General features: G+C 36.8%; 1 protein-coding gene across 6 annotated transcripts in view; it reads right to left on the bottom strand.

The window, feature by feature from the left end:
* ash1 (histone-lysine N-methyltransferase ash1) overlaps nt 1-18,097 on the bottom strand; it is a 546,010-nt gene that overhangs the window by 524,950 nt on the left and 2,963 nt on the right. For 5 of the 6 annotated variants that reach the window (XM_071682098.1, XM_071682255.1, XM_071682335.1 and 2 more), the window contains exon 2: nt 3,373-3,508. In XM_071682098.1, the coding sequence (XP_071538199.1) occupies nt 3,373-3,462 (90 nt within the window). In that variant the 5' untranslated portion in view covers nt 3,463-3,508. Of the gene's footprint in view, nt 1-3,344; nt 3,509-18,097 lie in introns of those variants that run through there. The other variant, XM_071682422.1, reaches the window with a different exon arrangement.

Here is an 18,097-nt window from a genome sequence, read left to right as displayed (position 1 = left end):
CATCTTGAAAGTCTGCAGGAGGCAACTACTGTTCTGTTGTGTCTGCTGAAGGTAAGGTTGTTAAACATTACTTCAAGGTCTTTCACATTACCCATATGATTTATGACAGAATCTGTGTCTGTTCAGTACTCTGTACAAATTCAGATTTCTTCATTTCCCTATACCAGTGGAGTTGAAACTTATTCCCACTGAAAAAAATTGGTTGTTCTTGGATGCCCATTTCAAGACTTCATTTACTTCTCTCTCTAACCTTTCAGCACCCCTACTGACATGGTTTTAAAAATTATTCTTGTATCATCTGCAAAGGATGATATGGAACTAAGGTTTAAGCTTATATCAATGTCAGATATACGGAATGAAGAACAGGAAGGGGTGCAAGTACAGTTCCATGGGGGACTGAGCATTTTACCAGGGAGGTAATGGACAGACCATGGTTTACTACTTGTTATGATGTTACTCAAAGTTATATATCTTTTTTTCTTCATATATACTTATCATTTCCAAAATGAGTGAGGTAGCAACAACAACAGATAACCAAGCATTAGAGGGGAAAATCCTCACTTGGTTCCTTGCTTTCTTCCCTCTTCTGGAAAGTAAAACAAGAAGGGAGGATTTCCAGCCACTCACTCCCGAGTTGTGTAACTATCTCAATTTTTCAGGTAATTCCTAACTCTATCACAGTGGTCAAGCAAATGAAATAGGCACTATTTTCCCAAACTGAAACCACCTTGTCCTAAGTTATGTAGATTGCCAGTTCCATAAATTTAGTCAGTTTGCCTCTCAGGGCTCTTTCCAAAAATAATTAAAGAGGTGCAATTTAATGCCACTGGTTAACCGTCTTTTGGGATTGCTTTGGTTCTATAACTCTCAGGAGTGATACCAGAATCTAGACTTTTTCTGCAGAGGGTATATAGTGCTTGTGCAAGTGGTGTTCTACATTTCTTCAAGAAGCTTGAGTTCTAAGACTCCTCTTGGGGGAAAAACTTTTTTGCAACATGAATGTCAATTCATCGCAGATGTAGCAGAAAGAATTTGGACTATTTAAACAGTTTCTTGGCATTATGATGTTGGATGGGGTATCAGCACGACACTTGAATACACAAAAGCACAAGAGTCGAATAGGCACTGCTTACACATTGAGTTCTAGCCTCCAACTGACAGAGAACAGGTACTCTGGACTAGGCACTATTTGAATGTCCAAACATTTCCAATCTCATGTTTCTGCAGGCACCTGGTGACTCATTTGTCTAGGATTGTGTTTCATAAAGAAGGTATTGCACTTCACAAACAATGAAAATAGCTGTGTTTGTTAAACATTTTGTTTCAAATACTCCATAAAGCACTGGTACACGTGTACTGTATGTAATGAGATACGTGAGTATGCTGGAAGAAAAACCTATGGGTGATAGAGATATTCTGAAAATATATTTGGGTTCCGCATGCAAAATACATAGACATTTTTCCATGGGACAAAATCTTTGTTGGCCAGTGATATGTTTGTTTCATGTCTGGGTCACTAAAGTCGTCATATCATTTACACACTAAGTTTTACTACTCAAACAGGGACTCCCACTGTGTCAAGGGCATCTCACAGATCCCATCCTCCCATTTTATCAATTCATTATTAAAACTGAAATTACTGAATGCACTCCTATTCGTAAAGGTAATCTGTCTGGGCAGTTTAGTATCTACACTTTTTTTAATCAAGTTGGGAACACAGCAATGTGTGTATAAGATGGTGATGTCCACATTAAGTCCATGCCTGGTCCACAGGAGAACATGTACACATGTGAATCAATCTCAATCATTCTATCATTGCATGCCCAGGAGTCGAACCCAAGATACTAAGAACAGTGGGCAGGTGGCACACCTTTGGACCACTGGTAGTATACAAAATCTATCTCCCTGAAACTGTCCTATCAGTGGTCATGTGGTAAGCTGTCTGCATGCTGTTCTTGATAGCCTGGACTCAACTCTTTGGTGCATGTGAAAATTACAAGCTCTGATATACAGACATTACCACAAAGCCCATTAGTCTACTGGAAGCATCCTCAAGACCAGAGTGTGGATGGCCTGTCTCAGCCTACAGGCTCACAATGAGTGGGCGAGGCCCTGGGGCTGCAGACTGCAGTTCCCAAGATAGGTTTTGTCCCATCTGAGTTCTAGTGGTAAGCTGTCTGTCTTCTGTTCTCAATAGCCCAAGTTCAACTCCCAAGTGCACAGTGGTAAAATTGCTTGATTTAAATATGAACATCACAGGTTCTGCTATATAGGTTTTGTCCCATCCGAGTTCTAGTGGTAAGCTGTGTCTTCTCTTCTCGGTAGCCTGGGTGCAACTCCTGGGCACACAATGGTAAAATTGCTTGAATTACTTTAAATGTGAGCATTACATGTTGTGATACACAGACAATACCAAGATGCCAATGAGTCAATTTGCAGCATTCTTAGGAACAGGGTGTGGGTGAGTGTCTCATCCTAAAAGCCCAGAAAGAGTGAGCAGGTGGGGCTTAAACAATAGACAGCAGTTCCAGAGAACAGGTTTCATCCAAACACTGGTCCAGTGGTACAGCTCTACTGATCTTGGTAGCCTGGGTTCAACTCGGTGAGCAATGATGAAAATGCATAGCGAGAAAGTACTTCAGTGGTTGTCAAGCTGCACTGCTTTGGCCCAGGTAGGTGTCTTTTCTTTCTACCTTAACCACACATGGACTGCTGGTATTCCATTTGCAAACATACAATCTCTCCTTGTCACAAATGATATTTGACAAAACTTAACACTAACATATATCTCATTCTTCGTTATTCTAAATTTTCCTGTGAAGAGCGTTTTGCACTAGTCATGATTTTTGGCAAAATGGTAAGAACAACAGAGAAGTAGTCGGAAGAAATGTTAGACATATATGTATATGTACTGTGAATGACTCAGGCAATGTGGATGGCAATGAAACTGGCCAACCACTTCAGTCAATGTTGTGGAGGGTAGCGTCAAGTAATTTTTGTGTGGAGATGTGTTTAGGTTAAGTGGCGACAGAGCTTTGTTAGTTGTCTATGTCTGAGGAGAGAGTTCACCAAATCTGCAACATCATCAATAGATGTAAAGGAAAAGGAGTATAGCCTTGTTGAGGAACCTCTTGATCTAAATGTGTCCATAACTTTCCCGCTAATGACTACAGCACAACCTTGTAGCTGTAGGGCTTTTGGGGTAATAACAATGAAAATAATAATAATAATAATAATAACAATAATAAAATTCATACAAATTTTGAAGCAAAAAATCAGTCTTTACAAGGTACTAAATATTTAAATCCCCATCACAAAAATACAAGATCCTTTTCTTAACAAACCTTTCATATTATTGCAAGCCATATCTACCTGATGTTCAGCATATGTTGAGCAGTAAGGATCTCTACTTTTATCTGACGAAGGCTGTGACATGGTGCTGTATGGATCTTGATGCTCCATACAATTGCACAAGATCACTTCGTGGTACACTTGATTACCATGATGCCTGAAAAAAAAAAAAAAGCAAACAATAAGACTTCTGCCAAAAAACTCCCCAATCAAAAATTATTATTTACAGCAAACACAAATCATTAATGGGTTATACTTTATAAAACAGAGGAGGAATCTTTATAAAACTAATAAAAGTATCATACAGTATATGTTGTAAAAAGATGCATTTCTTATGTTAAAACATTCTATAATGATTTACCTAAATTAGCCCCAATCATTAACAGTGATAACCTGGCAATTTATTCAAAAGTTATCAATGGATTATAGGTCACAGTTTACTAAATCATTATTACTACTGACTGATATTGATTGTACAACTACCTATATTGATTGTACTACTACCTACAAATGACATGAATGAGCAATTAAAGCACTTTTATTCTTATTGTCTCCACATTTAAACAAATACTCGATTACAGGAGAGCTGAAAATCAATGTCTAATCATTACAACTGTTTTTGTTGAATTATGTAATCTATAAAGATGCTTCATAATTAATGAATCTGAATATCTTTAAATATTACAACTTTAAATATCACAACAGCTCAATCACTCTAAAACTCAAGTAATAATCAATTAAGAGTATCCATCACCTCTATTCTCTTTCAACAGTGAAGAGAATGTTCATTATCAATAAAATGATCATTTATGAGTCATGTAATATCCTTCAAGGATGTCTGTCATCTTATTTCCACTTTATCTGGCCTAATCATCTTAAATGAATCTTTACAACTAACCCAGTGTTCTAGCTTCTTCAGCATGGTATCAATACACATATATACACCTCTACTTTCTTGAAAACTTGGAAAGATTACAACCATGTGCACACACAAATACAGCTTCTTAAACAACTAAAAAATAAAAATTTACAATAATAACCATGATCAAAACATTCATATACAGGGCATGCACTTTAACACCAGAAAAATCCTAATTACACAACACAGTATACTAAAGACCGTTTCACCATATAACACAAAGACATTGAACAACTACATTCATGAAAAATGGCGACCATTTTTTTTTTTAAACCAACAGCTTCATATTCAACCCATGGGACTTGACTGAAAAATCTATGAATGCCTTAAGAAAAGAATCAGTGTATTCATGTGTCAAGTATACATACAGTAATGGCTACAGAAGCACAAAAAGTATCTAAAATCCATTTTGTGTACAACTTCAACCAATTGCTGGCATGTAAAAACTGTCAACCTGAACTTCATATTACCTTTCCAAAGAAAACAGATTAATTCAAATAAAAAGAATCAGATTTCTATATGGACTTAAGATTCTCATCTTAGGTTCTTCATGATATATATTCATAAAGCTCAGTCTGTTCAGTTGTTATATAAGCATTTGAATAATTTGCAAAGGATCAATTCCTAAAGGCAATACGGTGACTATAATTCAATGGTAAGATAACATATGCTCTACAATACGAATGCAATAGCTGTACTATAATAAAGCCAGATGTAAAAATAAGGTTAACCACAGCTAAAAATTTTTACTCAACTCTACCTACAACGTAATATTGCAGTATGTCCTCATCTAACTACTACTTTAAGCACCTGATTCTAATCATACTGGATATAAAAATGAGCAAGAGGAAGAAAGCTAGAACTGGTACATGTTTACAGGTCTGAATGCATACAAAGCATTAAAATGAATAAAAAAAAATATTTCTACTGATACATGAATATATGAACATGACCACTACAGGAAACTTGAATGAAAAGTCATTATTAATATTCTGACTCAAGAGAACGCACTTTGATTAGTTAGCTGCAAAGCTGTATGAAAACATTCTTTTATCATTATCACCTACAGAATCTTTCTGAATTTACTTTGACTTTGGCATCATCTCAGAAGCACAGCTACCTATCTAACTGATCTTAAGCACATTTTGCTAAAATCTTTTCCAGCCAACACTGGGTTTACCAGTACTTTATTAATATTCATAGATATGGCACATGCATTTATAATCTATATATCTATATCTTCGATACCTGTTCCAGTTGGTAACTACAATGGGGTGGTCACAGCAAAAGTCTTCCTAACTGTTGAAGTCCTGTGCCACTTCTTAGCTGTTAGTGCCTCACCCTTAACAGGCCACTGGCAGAGGGCAACTCTAGTGGTGTTTTCAGAGGCTCCTACCTAATGTCCCTACCAACTACTTCTAATATTCCTCCTTAATACTTCTACCTAATGCTCCCCAATCCTGCTCCTACCTACTACTTTTACCTTAATAACATCCTACCAAACACTTCTATCTATTACTCCAACCATTTCACCCAAAGGCAGGGCTAACACAAAGTGCCCACAGCAGGAAAATATAGAGATGCTAAGAATGAGCTATGCGTATTCAGTATTATCGTGTTATACACAAGAAAAGATTGTATGTTTGTGGACAGAATGCCATTTTCCCTCTTGTGTGCCCTAACCACTATGCAGTCCATGCAATACTTGGTAAGCTGCTGCATCATGATGGCTGTGTGGCCATCAGCAACTCAAGGGTAGGCCATTTTGATACTAGTTTCTTTCCCTGGTCGAAAATTTTGGAACTCTACCTTCTCATGTCTTTTCCAATAACTATGACCTGGCTTATTTCAAAAGACAGGTTTTTCACTTCCTCAAATATTTCTAAATAATTTCCCTTGTCTTGTCTTTTCTGTTTCATAATTCTCTCTACATTTCAAATAAAGTCCAGCCTTGATGTGGACTTTTGTCTGTCACTGGAGAGAAAAAATGTACATAAGGCAGAAAGAAATGGCAGCTACTTGGGTCAAAGGACTGCAACCTGACAACCACTGAAGAAGTGTCACTAACCCTCCCATCCCCTGGTGGGTAGCACCATTAATATACCTCCCTAGTCGGTGGGAGCCAACCAATTTCTACCAACAAATATCTATTACTTCGATAAATCGGTTTACAAAATCTAGACACACAATGCTGCATCTACAAAAGGAAATGTTTGATATAATGCATTGGTTTAATAAAGTGATTTAAAAATTCTTACATCTGAATCTTGAGGCATGTGACAGAACTGACTGTCCAATTGATAACCCACCAACTCTGGCAATCACAGACCAACCATGCTTAGCTAACCCACTGAGCACTATGGTAAAATCCTTGAGCACAATCCTTTGACCTCACCCTTTTGGGGCAAACTATTCTAGGATTAATTTGGAGGATGAAATCCCAAAATGTTATCACTCAAAGATTATCATGAAGGTATTGATGTTATTACTCCTTGCCTAATTGTGCTTCCCAAGCAATAGTTCCTTAGCTAGTATAGATAGGCATAAGAATGATAGATAAATCTATTGATAAATCTATCACATTCACAAACAGGAAAAATGTATGCAAGAATATTAACATATAAGTGAAGGAAGTGACCAAATGCAGATTAAGTGAAGAGTAAAGGGGTTTCAGGAAAGGTAGGGGATGTGAGGATCAGATTCTTGAAGTAAAAATGACCATGCAAAAGTATTTAGTGAAAAGTAAGAAGTTATATGCAGCTTTTATGGATCCGGAGAAAGCATATGACAGAGTCTAGTGGAATGCTTTACAGGAACAACTGCTAGATGGTGTGAAAGCATTCAATAAAGGAGCAAATGCATGGGTAAGAGTGAATGGATGAGCAAAGTTTTGGAATACATGTAGGTGTGAGGCAGTGATGTGATGTCATCATGGCTTTTCAATATATATATGGATGGGATGATAAAAGAGACAAAAGCAAAACTAAGGAAAAGGGATGTAGAGATGGAGTGTGGCAGAGATATGGTGGCTAGTGGAAAGCCTGTTTGCAATAGGCTGTGTGTTCTATGAAGTATCCAAGCATAGGCGACTGAAAGTAAATGCAAGTAAAAGTAAAGTGATGGTGCTTGAAAAGAAACAGAGGGAAAGTACAGATTTTGTAAAACTATATAGAGTCAAAGAAGAGTGTACTAAATTGTGCTTTGGATATGGAGGGAAAAAGACTGGAAGAAGTGAGAGCATTTAAGTACCTAGGAGCTGTCTTGGGTAAGTGATGATATGGAAGGAGATAAGGTGAAAGCAGTACAGGGTAGAGGAGTCACTGGATCCCTTAACAGAATAATGAAGGGCAGAGGTGCAAGCATGGAAGTGAAGAGAGGACTAAGGGACAGCATAGTCCTCCCAACCCTGACCTAACCAGCCAGAACATGGAAATGAGCTTTTGAGAAGTGCATGTGATGTGACTAGATGGAATGAAGAAAGAAAAGAAGGGGTGCATGAGAAATACGGTATGGCACGGAATGCAAAGGGAAGGTTTATGGGGTGGTAGAATGGGTAAAAACATAATACACATAGGTCGTTTGGACATGTGGAAAGAATGCAAGGCTGGGAGTTTACAAGGAGAGTGTATGATAGTACAATTAAAGGGGTTGGTGTGAGTGGAAGACTACCTGTACATGGGTAAATAAGGTGGAATAATACTGGAGGAAGAGAAAAAGTGGAAGAATGCACAGAATGGTGTATGCGAGGGAGGCATGTAAGGACAGGGATAAGTGGAGACTTTTGCTGTGGCCATCCCTTGACGGGAGTTTCTGAAGGGAGCAGGAGTAGGACATATAGATAAATCACCATAAATCCAACCCTCCCTCAATCCATCATCCCCAAATGTGTCTCTTGATTTTGTGGGCACTTGTGTCCCCTAAATGTACCAAAACGCCCTAAAATGCAACAACTTTGAAGGTAAAATGAAAGGCAGTTCAATGACTTCACAACGCACATGTTCCTACACCACAACAACTTCTAAATCGACTGCAACAGAACACCCCAACATAACACCTCTTACCAGCCCCATTTCCCATCTTGTACCCTACAAGTCTAGGACCTTAGACTTACCAATACTCAACAATGAGTGTTGCTTCCCCAAGGGTGACTCATTTGTCTCACAGAAAGGTGTATCATACTATATAGTGTACAGTTCACACCATGCTGTACTGTGGCACATATCTGAACCACATGTTTATTTGTGTATAGCGTGTTCATTTTGACATACATTCCCTCCCAGACTTCCGTTCTGACTGACTGGTCAGATCTCGAAGTGGACGGAAATCAGATGTATGTTAGCATGGCATGTAGAATTAATATACCCGTACAGCATTCTTTTATCCTGCTCAGTTTCTATCATGATTATCTTATCCTTTATTAACCAGCTTTATCATATAATTCTATTGTTTCTTCTTACCTTATATCTAAGATTCTTTAGTTCATATTTCATTCTTTTTATTTTCTAATTTACATCTTTCTTCTGGTCGTATGTATGGATGGTTATAAGTCACACAGGTCGTAAGTACGGGAGAGTTTGTAGATGTTGATACTGTCTATCCCCAGCATATGATCATGTGACTTATGACCATCTGTACATACGACTGGGGAAATCTTTTTTTTAAATATATGTAATACAGAAATTATGCTTGGTTGTATGTTTACCAGTGCTAATGGATGCAAGGGTACAATAGTGACTGTCAGACAATATCTTGGCATCGTGTAAATCACAGCATCTCTCTCCGTTCTTGTTGTCAGTTACCATTCAGTAGGCACACCTTATTCAAGTGAAACAAGGCATTTTCTTGTAGGATTAAACCATTTTAGTATCAAAACCTAAAGAAGAGGATGAGCAAGAGGAAAAACCCATCTCATGGTGATAGCTCTGGCAAGAAGTTGAAGATACCTGATCTAAAATTGAAAATGAAGGTATCACCCAATAAGAGGAAGGAAAAAACAATGTGAATGCATGTCACCTACAGTTGCACTAATCAACAGTCTCCACAATTTTCCCAATAAGAGGAAGGAAAAAACAATGTGAATGCATGTCACCTACAGTTGCACTAATCAACAGTCTCCACAATTTTAAAGGACAAAGAAAAATTACGTGAATCAGTGAAAGGTTCAGCAAGTATAAAGTTTAAGATAATAATAAAGCAATGACAAGGGTCCATCCATGAAATGGAAAAGTTGTTGATGCAATTGATGGAAGACCAAATTCAAGAACGTGTTCCGCTAAGCTTACTAACAATTCAGGCAAAGGTTAGAAGTCTTTTTGAGACTTAGAGGAGCAAGCAAGCAAGGTTTACATCAAGAACTTCACAGTATGTCATGGTTGGTTCAACAGATTTAAAAGAAGATATAGCTTACACAATGTTCGAGTCACAGAGGATGCAGCAAGTGCTGACAAAGGAACTGCCATAAAGGTAAAAAACAAACCAAAGAATTTCTTTTTTATCAAACCACAGAGCGGTTTAAAAAATGTCAATTCGTAAAACTGGTTAACCAAAATGAGATAATCACGCAGAACTTAGAACTTACATAACGTAACAAATAAAAATTATGAAATATGAACTAAAGAATCTTAAATAGTAGGTAAAAAGAAATTACTGAATCACATAATAAAGCTGGTAAATAAAAAAACAAAATAATCATGATAGAAACTGAGTAGGATGAAAGAATGTTGTACAGGTATAAAAATTCTACATGCCATGCTGACATATGTCCGGCTTACATCCATTTCAAGATCCGACCGGTTAGTCAGAACCGAAGTTGGACATATGTTGTGGATAGATAGTATATGCATTATCATATATTGCATTGTGTTGCAAGTACCATCCCTAATTACAGAACCTTCCATATATATCAACACAAACACCAATATATATAACAATACATATATCATACAAATTATCCCTGGGGATAGGGGAGAAAGAATACTTCCCACGTATTTCCTGTGTGTCATAGAAGATGACTGGGGGGGGGCCTGGAAATCCTCCCCTCCCATTTATAATTTTCCAAAAGAAGGAAGAGAGAAAGTGAGGATATACCCTCTAAGGGCCAAGTGAGGATATACCCTCTAAGGCTCACTCCTCTTAATGCTACCTCGTTAATGCGGGATACGGCGAATATGTATGAAAAAAAAAATCATACAAATGATATATTCACATACTGATATACATGTTTATCATAGATGCTATCCCTAGACAAATGGTGCGACACAAATCATAGCACACCCTCCCGAGAGACCCACAAAAGACAATGTGAAATCATCACTCTGCTATTAAGATATGAAACTATGAGCAGAAAAGGGTCTGATAGGGGGAGTTTAGCTGTAATTGCTGCAGGAGCTAGAGAGCAATAGGGAAGTAGGGGTCATGAAGCTGTGTTGACCCCAGAAGTGTCTCCAAATTCGTTTTGCATTCAAAGATCTTTTGGTGTACTTAAATATGGACAGAATGCCCTATAGAGGGAGGGACAGTATTGTAGATAATGAACTATGGGTAGATACTTACTGATCTCTCTCTCTCTCCAAAAATGTACCAAATGTACGATATCTCTTATCTCACCCATAACACTTGCCAACACGTAAATCAAACACATTTACTGTAACTAGATTTCCTGCAGAGTGCCACATGCTAATCCTACCTTATGGCAAAATCTATGCATAAGTAATCTCCTACATCTAGCAACTTCCCATATGCAACATACATTCTAATGCCTTCCATAATGCATTCTAATCTAATCTATCAAATGTCTTTTCCAGGTCTATGGATGATACACATGCCTCCTCCTTTGTTATATACTCCTATGCTGCCATTTTCAAGAAGAAAATTTCATCTGCTTTTCATAAAACAAACTTAGCTGGAAGGAACATGTCAAAACCATCTCATCTACATAGCTTTCATTCTTCTAACCCCATCTTTGATCCCTGCCTAATCTTCATTATCCTCTACATCACAGAGACAGTTGTAGAATGAACAGAAAAAAGGTATGCAATATCAAACTCTCTCTCTCTCTCTAACATAACAAATCAAAAAGTGCTCAACAAACCAAGCCACCCTACTTTTCAACCATCATCTGGGCCTCTTCTGACAACGAAAGGAAGCTCCTATAGCAACCTTCACCTAACACTTCCTCCTCGATAGTCCCTTACTTCCAGTGAATCCCCTAAGTGCTCATACAAACCACTATGAGAGAGGTCCTATTCCTACAACGATGAATATCATTAAAAATTTAGTGATTTTCTTATATTTAAACCTTTTCTCCCCCATCCACTTCTGTATCTATAAAAAGACTAACCCTACTTTACTCCTGTTTACAAGTATATATGAATTCATAAATCAATCATATTAAACATAGCCCCATCATTCCCTTGCACCACTAAATATGTACTATCATCTAAACGCAGCAGATATCCATTTAATCTATATAAATATGAACCTGGGGTAAAAATATACAAAGGAATTCTAACTGCATTATTTGAAAATAAAAAAATAAGTAGTTTCAAAACTGTATCCATTACACCATATAAAATTACATGCAGATACTCTATCCCATCAGCACTTCTATGGTTCTTTAATTCAATGTCCAACTCAAAAGAAATTATGTTTTAAAAACATGTAGCTGACCATTCTAATCACTGCAATTACCAGTATATTCCTGTACACTGTTAGTAACCTAAAAAGTCTTTGCAAGTTACATACCATACAAATTCAATTTCTAACAAAAATTGTAATCAAAACTTTACTTCCACACTTCAGAAAATGAACTTCTATACTGATTTTATTATGCTTAAATTTTTTGTATCAATCTTGAATTCAATTTCAAAATTTCTATTAGCAAGAGAAAAGGTACCCCATACAAAATACAATGAGGAGCCTCCATTAAATAATACCAGTTTCAACTGGCTCTACAGGTGCGAATATCACTTAATAAATTCCCATTAGCATTACTTCCAAAATTCAACAACCTCATTTATACATACTATTAATCTTATTGTATTAATTATATCATGTTTTATTCTAAACTTTTATTCAAAAGAAATCATGTTTTAAAAACATGTAGCTGACCATTCTAATCATTGCAATTACCAGTATATACCTGTACACTGTTAGTAACCTAAAAAGTCACTGAAAGTTACATATCATAAAAATTCAATTTCTGACAAAAATTCTTATTCACACGCAATATACATACTATATATCTCAATGTACACATATATATACACACACAGACATATACATATATACACATGTACATAATTCATAGTCTGCCTTTATTTATTCCCATCGCCACCCCGCCACACACGGAATAACAACCCCCTCCCCCCTCATGTGTGCGAGGTAGTGCTAAGAAAAGACAACAAAGGCCACATTCGTTCACACTCAGTCTCTATCTGTCATGAAATAATGCACCGAAACCACAGCTCCCTTTCCACATCCAAGCCCCACACAACTTTCCATGGTTTACCCCAGACGCTTCACATGCCCTGGTTCAATCCACTGACAGCACATCGACCCGGTATACCACATCGTTCCAATTCACTCTATTCATTGCACACCTTTCACCCTCCTGCATGTTCAGGCCCCGATCACTCAAGATCTTTTTCACTCCATCTTTCCACCTCCAATTTGGTCTCACACTTCTCGTTCCCTCCACCTCTGACACATATACACTCTTGGTCAATCTTTCCTCATTCATTCTCTCCGTGTGACCAAACCATTTCAAAACACCCTCTTCTGCTCTCTCAACCACACTCTTTTTATTTCCACACATCTCTCTTACCCTTACATTACTTGCTCGATCAAACCACCTCACACCACATATTGTCCTCAAACATCTCATTTCCAGCACATCCACCCTCCTGCGCACAACTCTATTAATCATATCATGCTTTATTCTAAACTTAAAATAGAAGATACATTCTTGAATAGCTGTAATGTTTTAGTGTACATATTTTCCCTACACAATACATTTCCAACCACAATCCACCCATATTCCCCATCCAATTTTGTATCCTAGTTTCATCTAACCACAGGTGTTACAAGACTTCACCTGCCCGAGATCAAACCAAGAACATATCACTGGAAGTAGTCTCATAAAAAACTTCTCATTCCAAAGGAGTCTACATTTGCCTAATACTAGATGTAGCACAGACTTCGACTGCACCAAAACTTTTCATAAATATTGGTCCTGGGATAATCATAACAAATAATAAAGCCAGTTACAATAATGGTTTTGCATCTGTTCTTTGTATATGTATAATATTCTACACTACATATATCATGCCACTTTATACCCTTGCCATTTTCTTTAATACTGTACCTTCTATTTCCAATACTTTCTTCACTCTACATTTCCTGAAAATGTTCTTTAACTGACCTATATGTTTAGGTGCAGGAAAATTGATCTTATTCCTCCTTCATCCATCTTTTGCCATAGTATGTAAATTAATTTCTAACCAATTTATCATCTACAAGCAACCATGGAAATGTAACACTTCTTACTTTGCTTCCTAAAGTCCTGTAACTAAAGTAAAATTAATTTCTTTCATATATATTCATTTATAGCATCTTTTCATGATGTCAAGAGTACAATTCAAGTCAGTCATGAATTTTCATTATATTACCAGAGTTCGCCTCTTTTTCAGCTTTTTTAACCTCATTGATAAGAACTAGACCTGCCTCACTTAGTCTACCACATTTCTTCTAAAATGTATTTCTTGTCATCAAACCCAATCAACTCATGGACATCAGTACAGCAAAAATCACCACTAACTTCCTTAATTGCTTAAAGTGTAGTGCAAGTCTTTGCCTGCTCACAATTAACTCGCCTTCGTGTCTACTAATATGATAAAGTATAGATCACTGACAGCCTTTCCTCATCACAATCAATATTCTTGGTCATCTCCTTTTCAATTAAAGATTCCCTGTCTTGATCCAATTCTGTCAATATTCTTGGTCATCTCTTTTTCAATTAAAGATTCCCTGTCTTGATCCAATACTGGAAAAGCATAGCCAATCAATAATTTAATCCACACTGGATATGAATCTTTCATAACCCTAAATGGGGCATCAGGAGATTTAATTGCTTCAAACCTTTCAGCCTTGCACTTTTTCTCTGACTCTCCTTTACAATGCTTCATCTTATTGATCAGTCCTTGCAGCCTGACTGAAAACACACTAAACATAGGAGCACAGTTTGGGAACAAGCTATGGGGAAAAGATCCTCCACATCCAATACCATATCAGGTGAATACCTCATGTCTTCAGGGGTCTTCACCCCAACAGCCTGGATTGGAGGACTAGGTTGCTGGTCAACCAAGCTTTTTTTTGTGCATGCTGGGAGCTGCAGCTCTTTGGCCTACATAACCCTCACAGCCTGTTTGCTCTGGTATCTTTGACACTGGCACCATAAAATAAGTATCAAAATGAATATCTAAAAGTAGTGGAGAATTAAAATGCGATTTGTAAAACTTTGTTTGCTTAAGACAACTGAGATTAAGAGTTACCCTATTGTATGGAAAGGTGGCTACAATGAGATATGTCTGGTACTGTTCCTACTTTTAAAATTTCTGCACACAGTAATGCAAATTGATAAACTCTCATTTCCTACATTTCCTTAACCAATTTTGTATTCACATTTTTCTACAACTGGGAGGGAGGATATTTTCTTTTATACACTGGAGTCTTCAGTCACAGACAAAAGTTAAGGCCAGGCCTTACAGGAAATACGATGAGGTCAATAAAAGCTGAAAAGAATGAAGAGTCAAGGGATAATATTTACAATTTCTGAAGAAAGTGAAAAATCTGTCTTTCAAAAAGTGCCAGATCATAGTTATTGGGAAAAACAAGAGAGGGTGGAGTTCCAAAGCATCGACGTGTCAGAAAAAAAGTTTTCAAAATGGCCCTCCCTCAAATTGTCAATGGCCACACAGTCATCACATTACACAGCAGCTTGCTGTTTTTGTATGGTCTGGCTAGTGGTGGCAGCATACAAGCAGCCAGCTCTCATGTACAAAATTCTCAGCTCTCATAAACAAAATTCTAAGTAATACCCATACAAGAGTGAAACTGAACCAACATTTCAGCATAAGGCAAGTGGATAAAATTTTGAAGTCAGCCTGGAATAGCTAATAAGTCAGATAGCTTCCGACTCTACTCCATCAAGTCAGGATACAGAGCTAGAACCACCCTAGACGTGAGAGCAGTATTCCATACAAAGATGGATCAATCCTTTTACATAAATGTAGCAATTGTATGTAAGAAATTTCAACATCTAAACAGGGCTTCCAGTTCCTTACAGGCAGACTTACCTATTTCCATAATAGGTCACTGAAGTATGTTCACGAAGAGGTGGAATTACTGAACAGTCAAAGGAGAGAGGAATGTTGAGGAAATGGGCAGAAACTGGGTCTTGGAAGCATTAAACTTTAGCAAGATTTTGTCTACACTGTTCAAATACCCTGTCTAAGGCTGAATTTGTTGAGGAGATTGTGCCCAGATGTGGATTGAGTGAGAGAAGGAGCATAATTGAAGGATGTGGAGGAATAGTGTTGAGTTGCAAGAATATGTTCCTTTTGTTTGCAAAACGTTCCTCTGTCTAGATGGATTATAAAATATCACAATGCTCTTCAGTGTCTTACATAGCAACCAAATGAATACTTGGTTTAATATAAGCCTTTTTTCTCCAGAGCATGTATAAAAACTTTCAAACTTTATCAAAAAAATATTTTCAAATGCAAATATATCTTTATGAAAAAATTGCATAAATTATTAATAGATGTGCACAATAGGATTTCCTTCTACACAAAATAACTGCATTGTGAAAAATACATAATTACATTCCTTGTATAAGTTACGACATTGTGAATCCCTGCCTAACCTTAATTTATCATTTCTGATAGCCCACACACTCACCATTTTCCTTCTACATGATATTTCACTTACACATCCCTTATAATGTTTAGCTATTCATATATGTAACAAATTATTTATCTGCTAATGCATTCTGCAGAGCACTTTTTTCACTTGGTACTGCACCCCTCCTTTCATACGTAAATATGTACTAAACACTATAGTATGGCCATGATTCCTTAATCTTTGGTCAGTATTCATTCATTATCCACCCAAAAAGGCGGTGTAATGCTTATACCAACAGCCAATTCCAACTCCAGATTGACATCATGAAGATCAGGACTTCTACGAACAAGCAAAGAAAAACAACGATGTAGGCCTGGTCAGTTAAAGACCCGTGCCTTAGGAGGGTGGACAGTAGTCTCACAAACCCAACTTAGGTGGGCTGTATTAAGGTCGACAAAAATCTAAAAAAGTAAGCATTACTTACTACTATGACTAATTGCTATTTACTGATATGATACCCTCTCAATGTGGCAAAGTCTAACGATAATAATAATGTAATATGTGACCCCTTCTAAAAGTTTTAGCCTATTCGAAAGAACATAACATTAATTCAAAATAAAATATATTCAATTCCACTGTATTTTTCAGTATATCTGTATACATCCACAGGCTATAAAATTTTTTTTTTCCATACCAATACCTAACTCAGCATCATGGTGCATGTTTGACAGCTTAATTTTAAACCTTTAATAGGAATTCATTGCCTCCCCTTATCAGGTTACTCTTAAAACATTACCAGCATTGCTAGGAAGATCTCTTATACAAAACATAAAATGTAAAACACTTATCTATAATCTAACCTTACATTTACACAAGATCCATCCAAAATAAAGGAATTACCCACTTAACTTCCCTGAATCAATTACATTGAATACTATGCTGCTGGTCAATTCAATCATAAGTCATCAATAATCTAACGAGTTACTTTCTCTGAATAAAAAGTAATTGCAATATCCAAGTTATTTCTATACCTAAAAACACAATTAAAATATCAAAATACTGGTAATTTCCACTTCTTCCCAAGACAGGAAAAACAGACATTAAAGAAATGATAACCTGACAAGTTTTACTCCTACATCAACCACGGTGTTGAAACAGTATTGAGCAAAGAGCTATTTTCACATATAAAAAGGACACGGTCATATGTCATAACTTACTGGGATTAAACTAATGAAAAACAATCCAACAGTAGGTACTGTACACAAAAGATCACATACTGTATATACCTGGTAGCAGTACAGAATAATAAAGAACAGCGAAGTCAGTGGTCAACAACCCTTCAATTATGAAATGCTGCTGTCATTAATAGGAGCAACATAGCTAATCATAACTGACAATATTTGTGTTTCACTAGCAGACTCAAAAGCCATGCAAATCAATCAGCATGCATTTGAAAATACACGATCATTGAAACTATCTATCAACCAGTATGAGTTTACTTATAAATATGAACTTCAAATAAGCCGATGAATATCATGAGATGCTTAAATTCCGGGATACTGGGTTAATTCTGATTGTTTTCGAGGACCTAAGCAAGATAAACAATATCTACATTGGGGAGCAAGGATAACCAAGGTCATTCCCAGCTATGTTCCTTAACTGTGCTGAGCCTGCATTAATACACACAAAAGATGCTGATGTTCAAGGTGAAATAGTTGGCATATAAAACATCATGCTATAATATCTTATATCTATGTTGTTAAATGTGCTACGCACAGCTAGGTATTAATTATATGAAAATCTGTCCTATATGTAAAACATGTACATTAACAAGAGGCATCTGCACTGCCTGACGTCCTGCCACAGTTAAAGAAAAGGTCATAAAAAATTACGCTATCTAGCTCATGAAGCTGCAAAACCATATGC

The sequence above is a fragment of the Panulirus ornatus genome, chromosome 1 (genome assembly GCF_036320965.1).
Source record: "Panulirus ornatus isolate Po-2019 chromosome 1, ASM3632096v1, whole genome shotgun sequence".
Taxonomy (NCBI): domain Eukaryota; kingdom Metazoa; phylum Arthropoda; class Malacostraca; order Decapoda; family Palinuridae; genus Panulirus; species Panulirus ornatus.
This window is presented reverse-complemented; position numbering and strand designations above follow the sequence as displayed.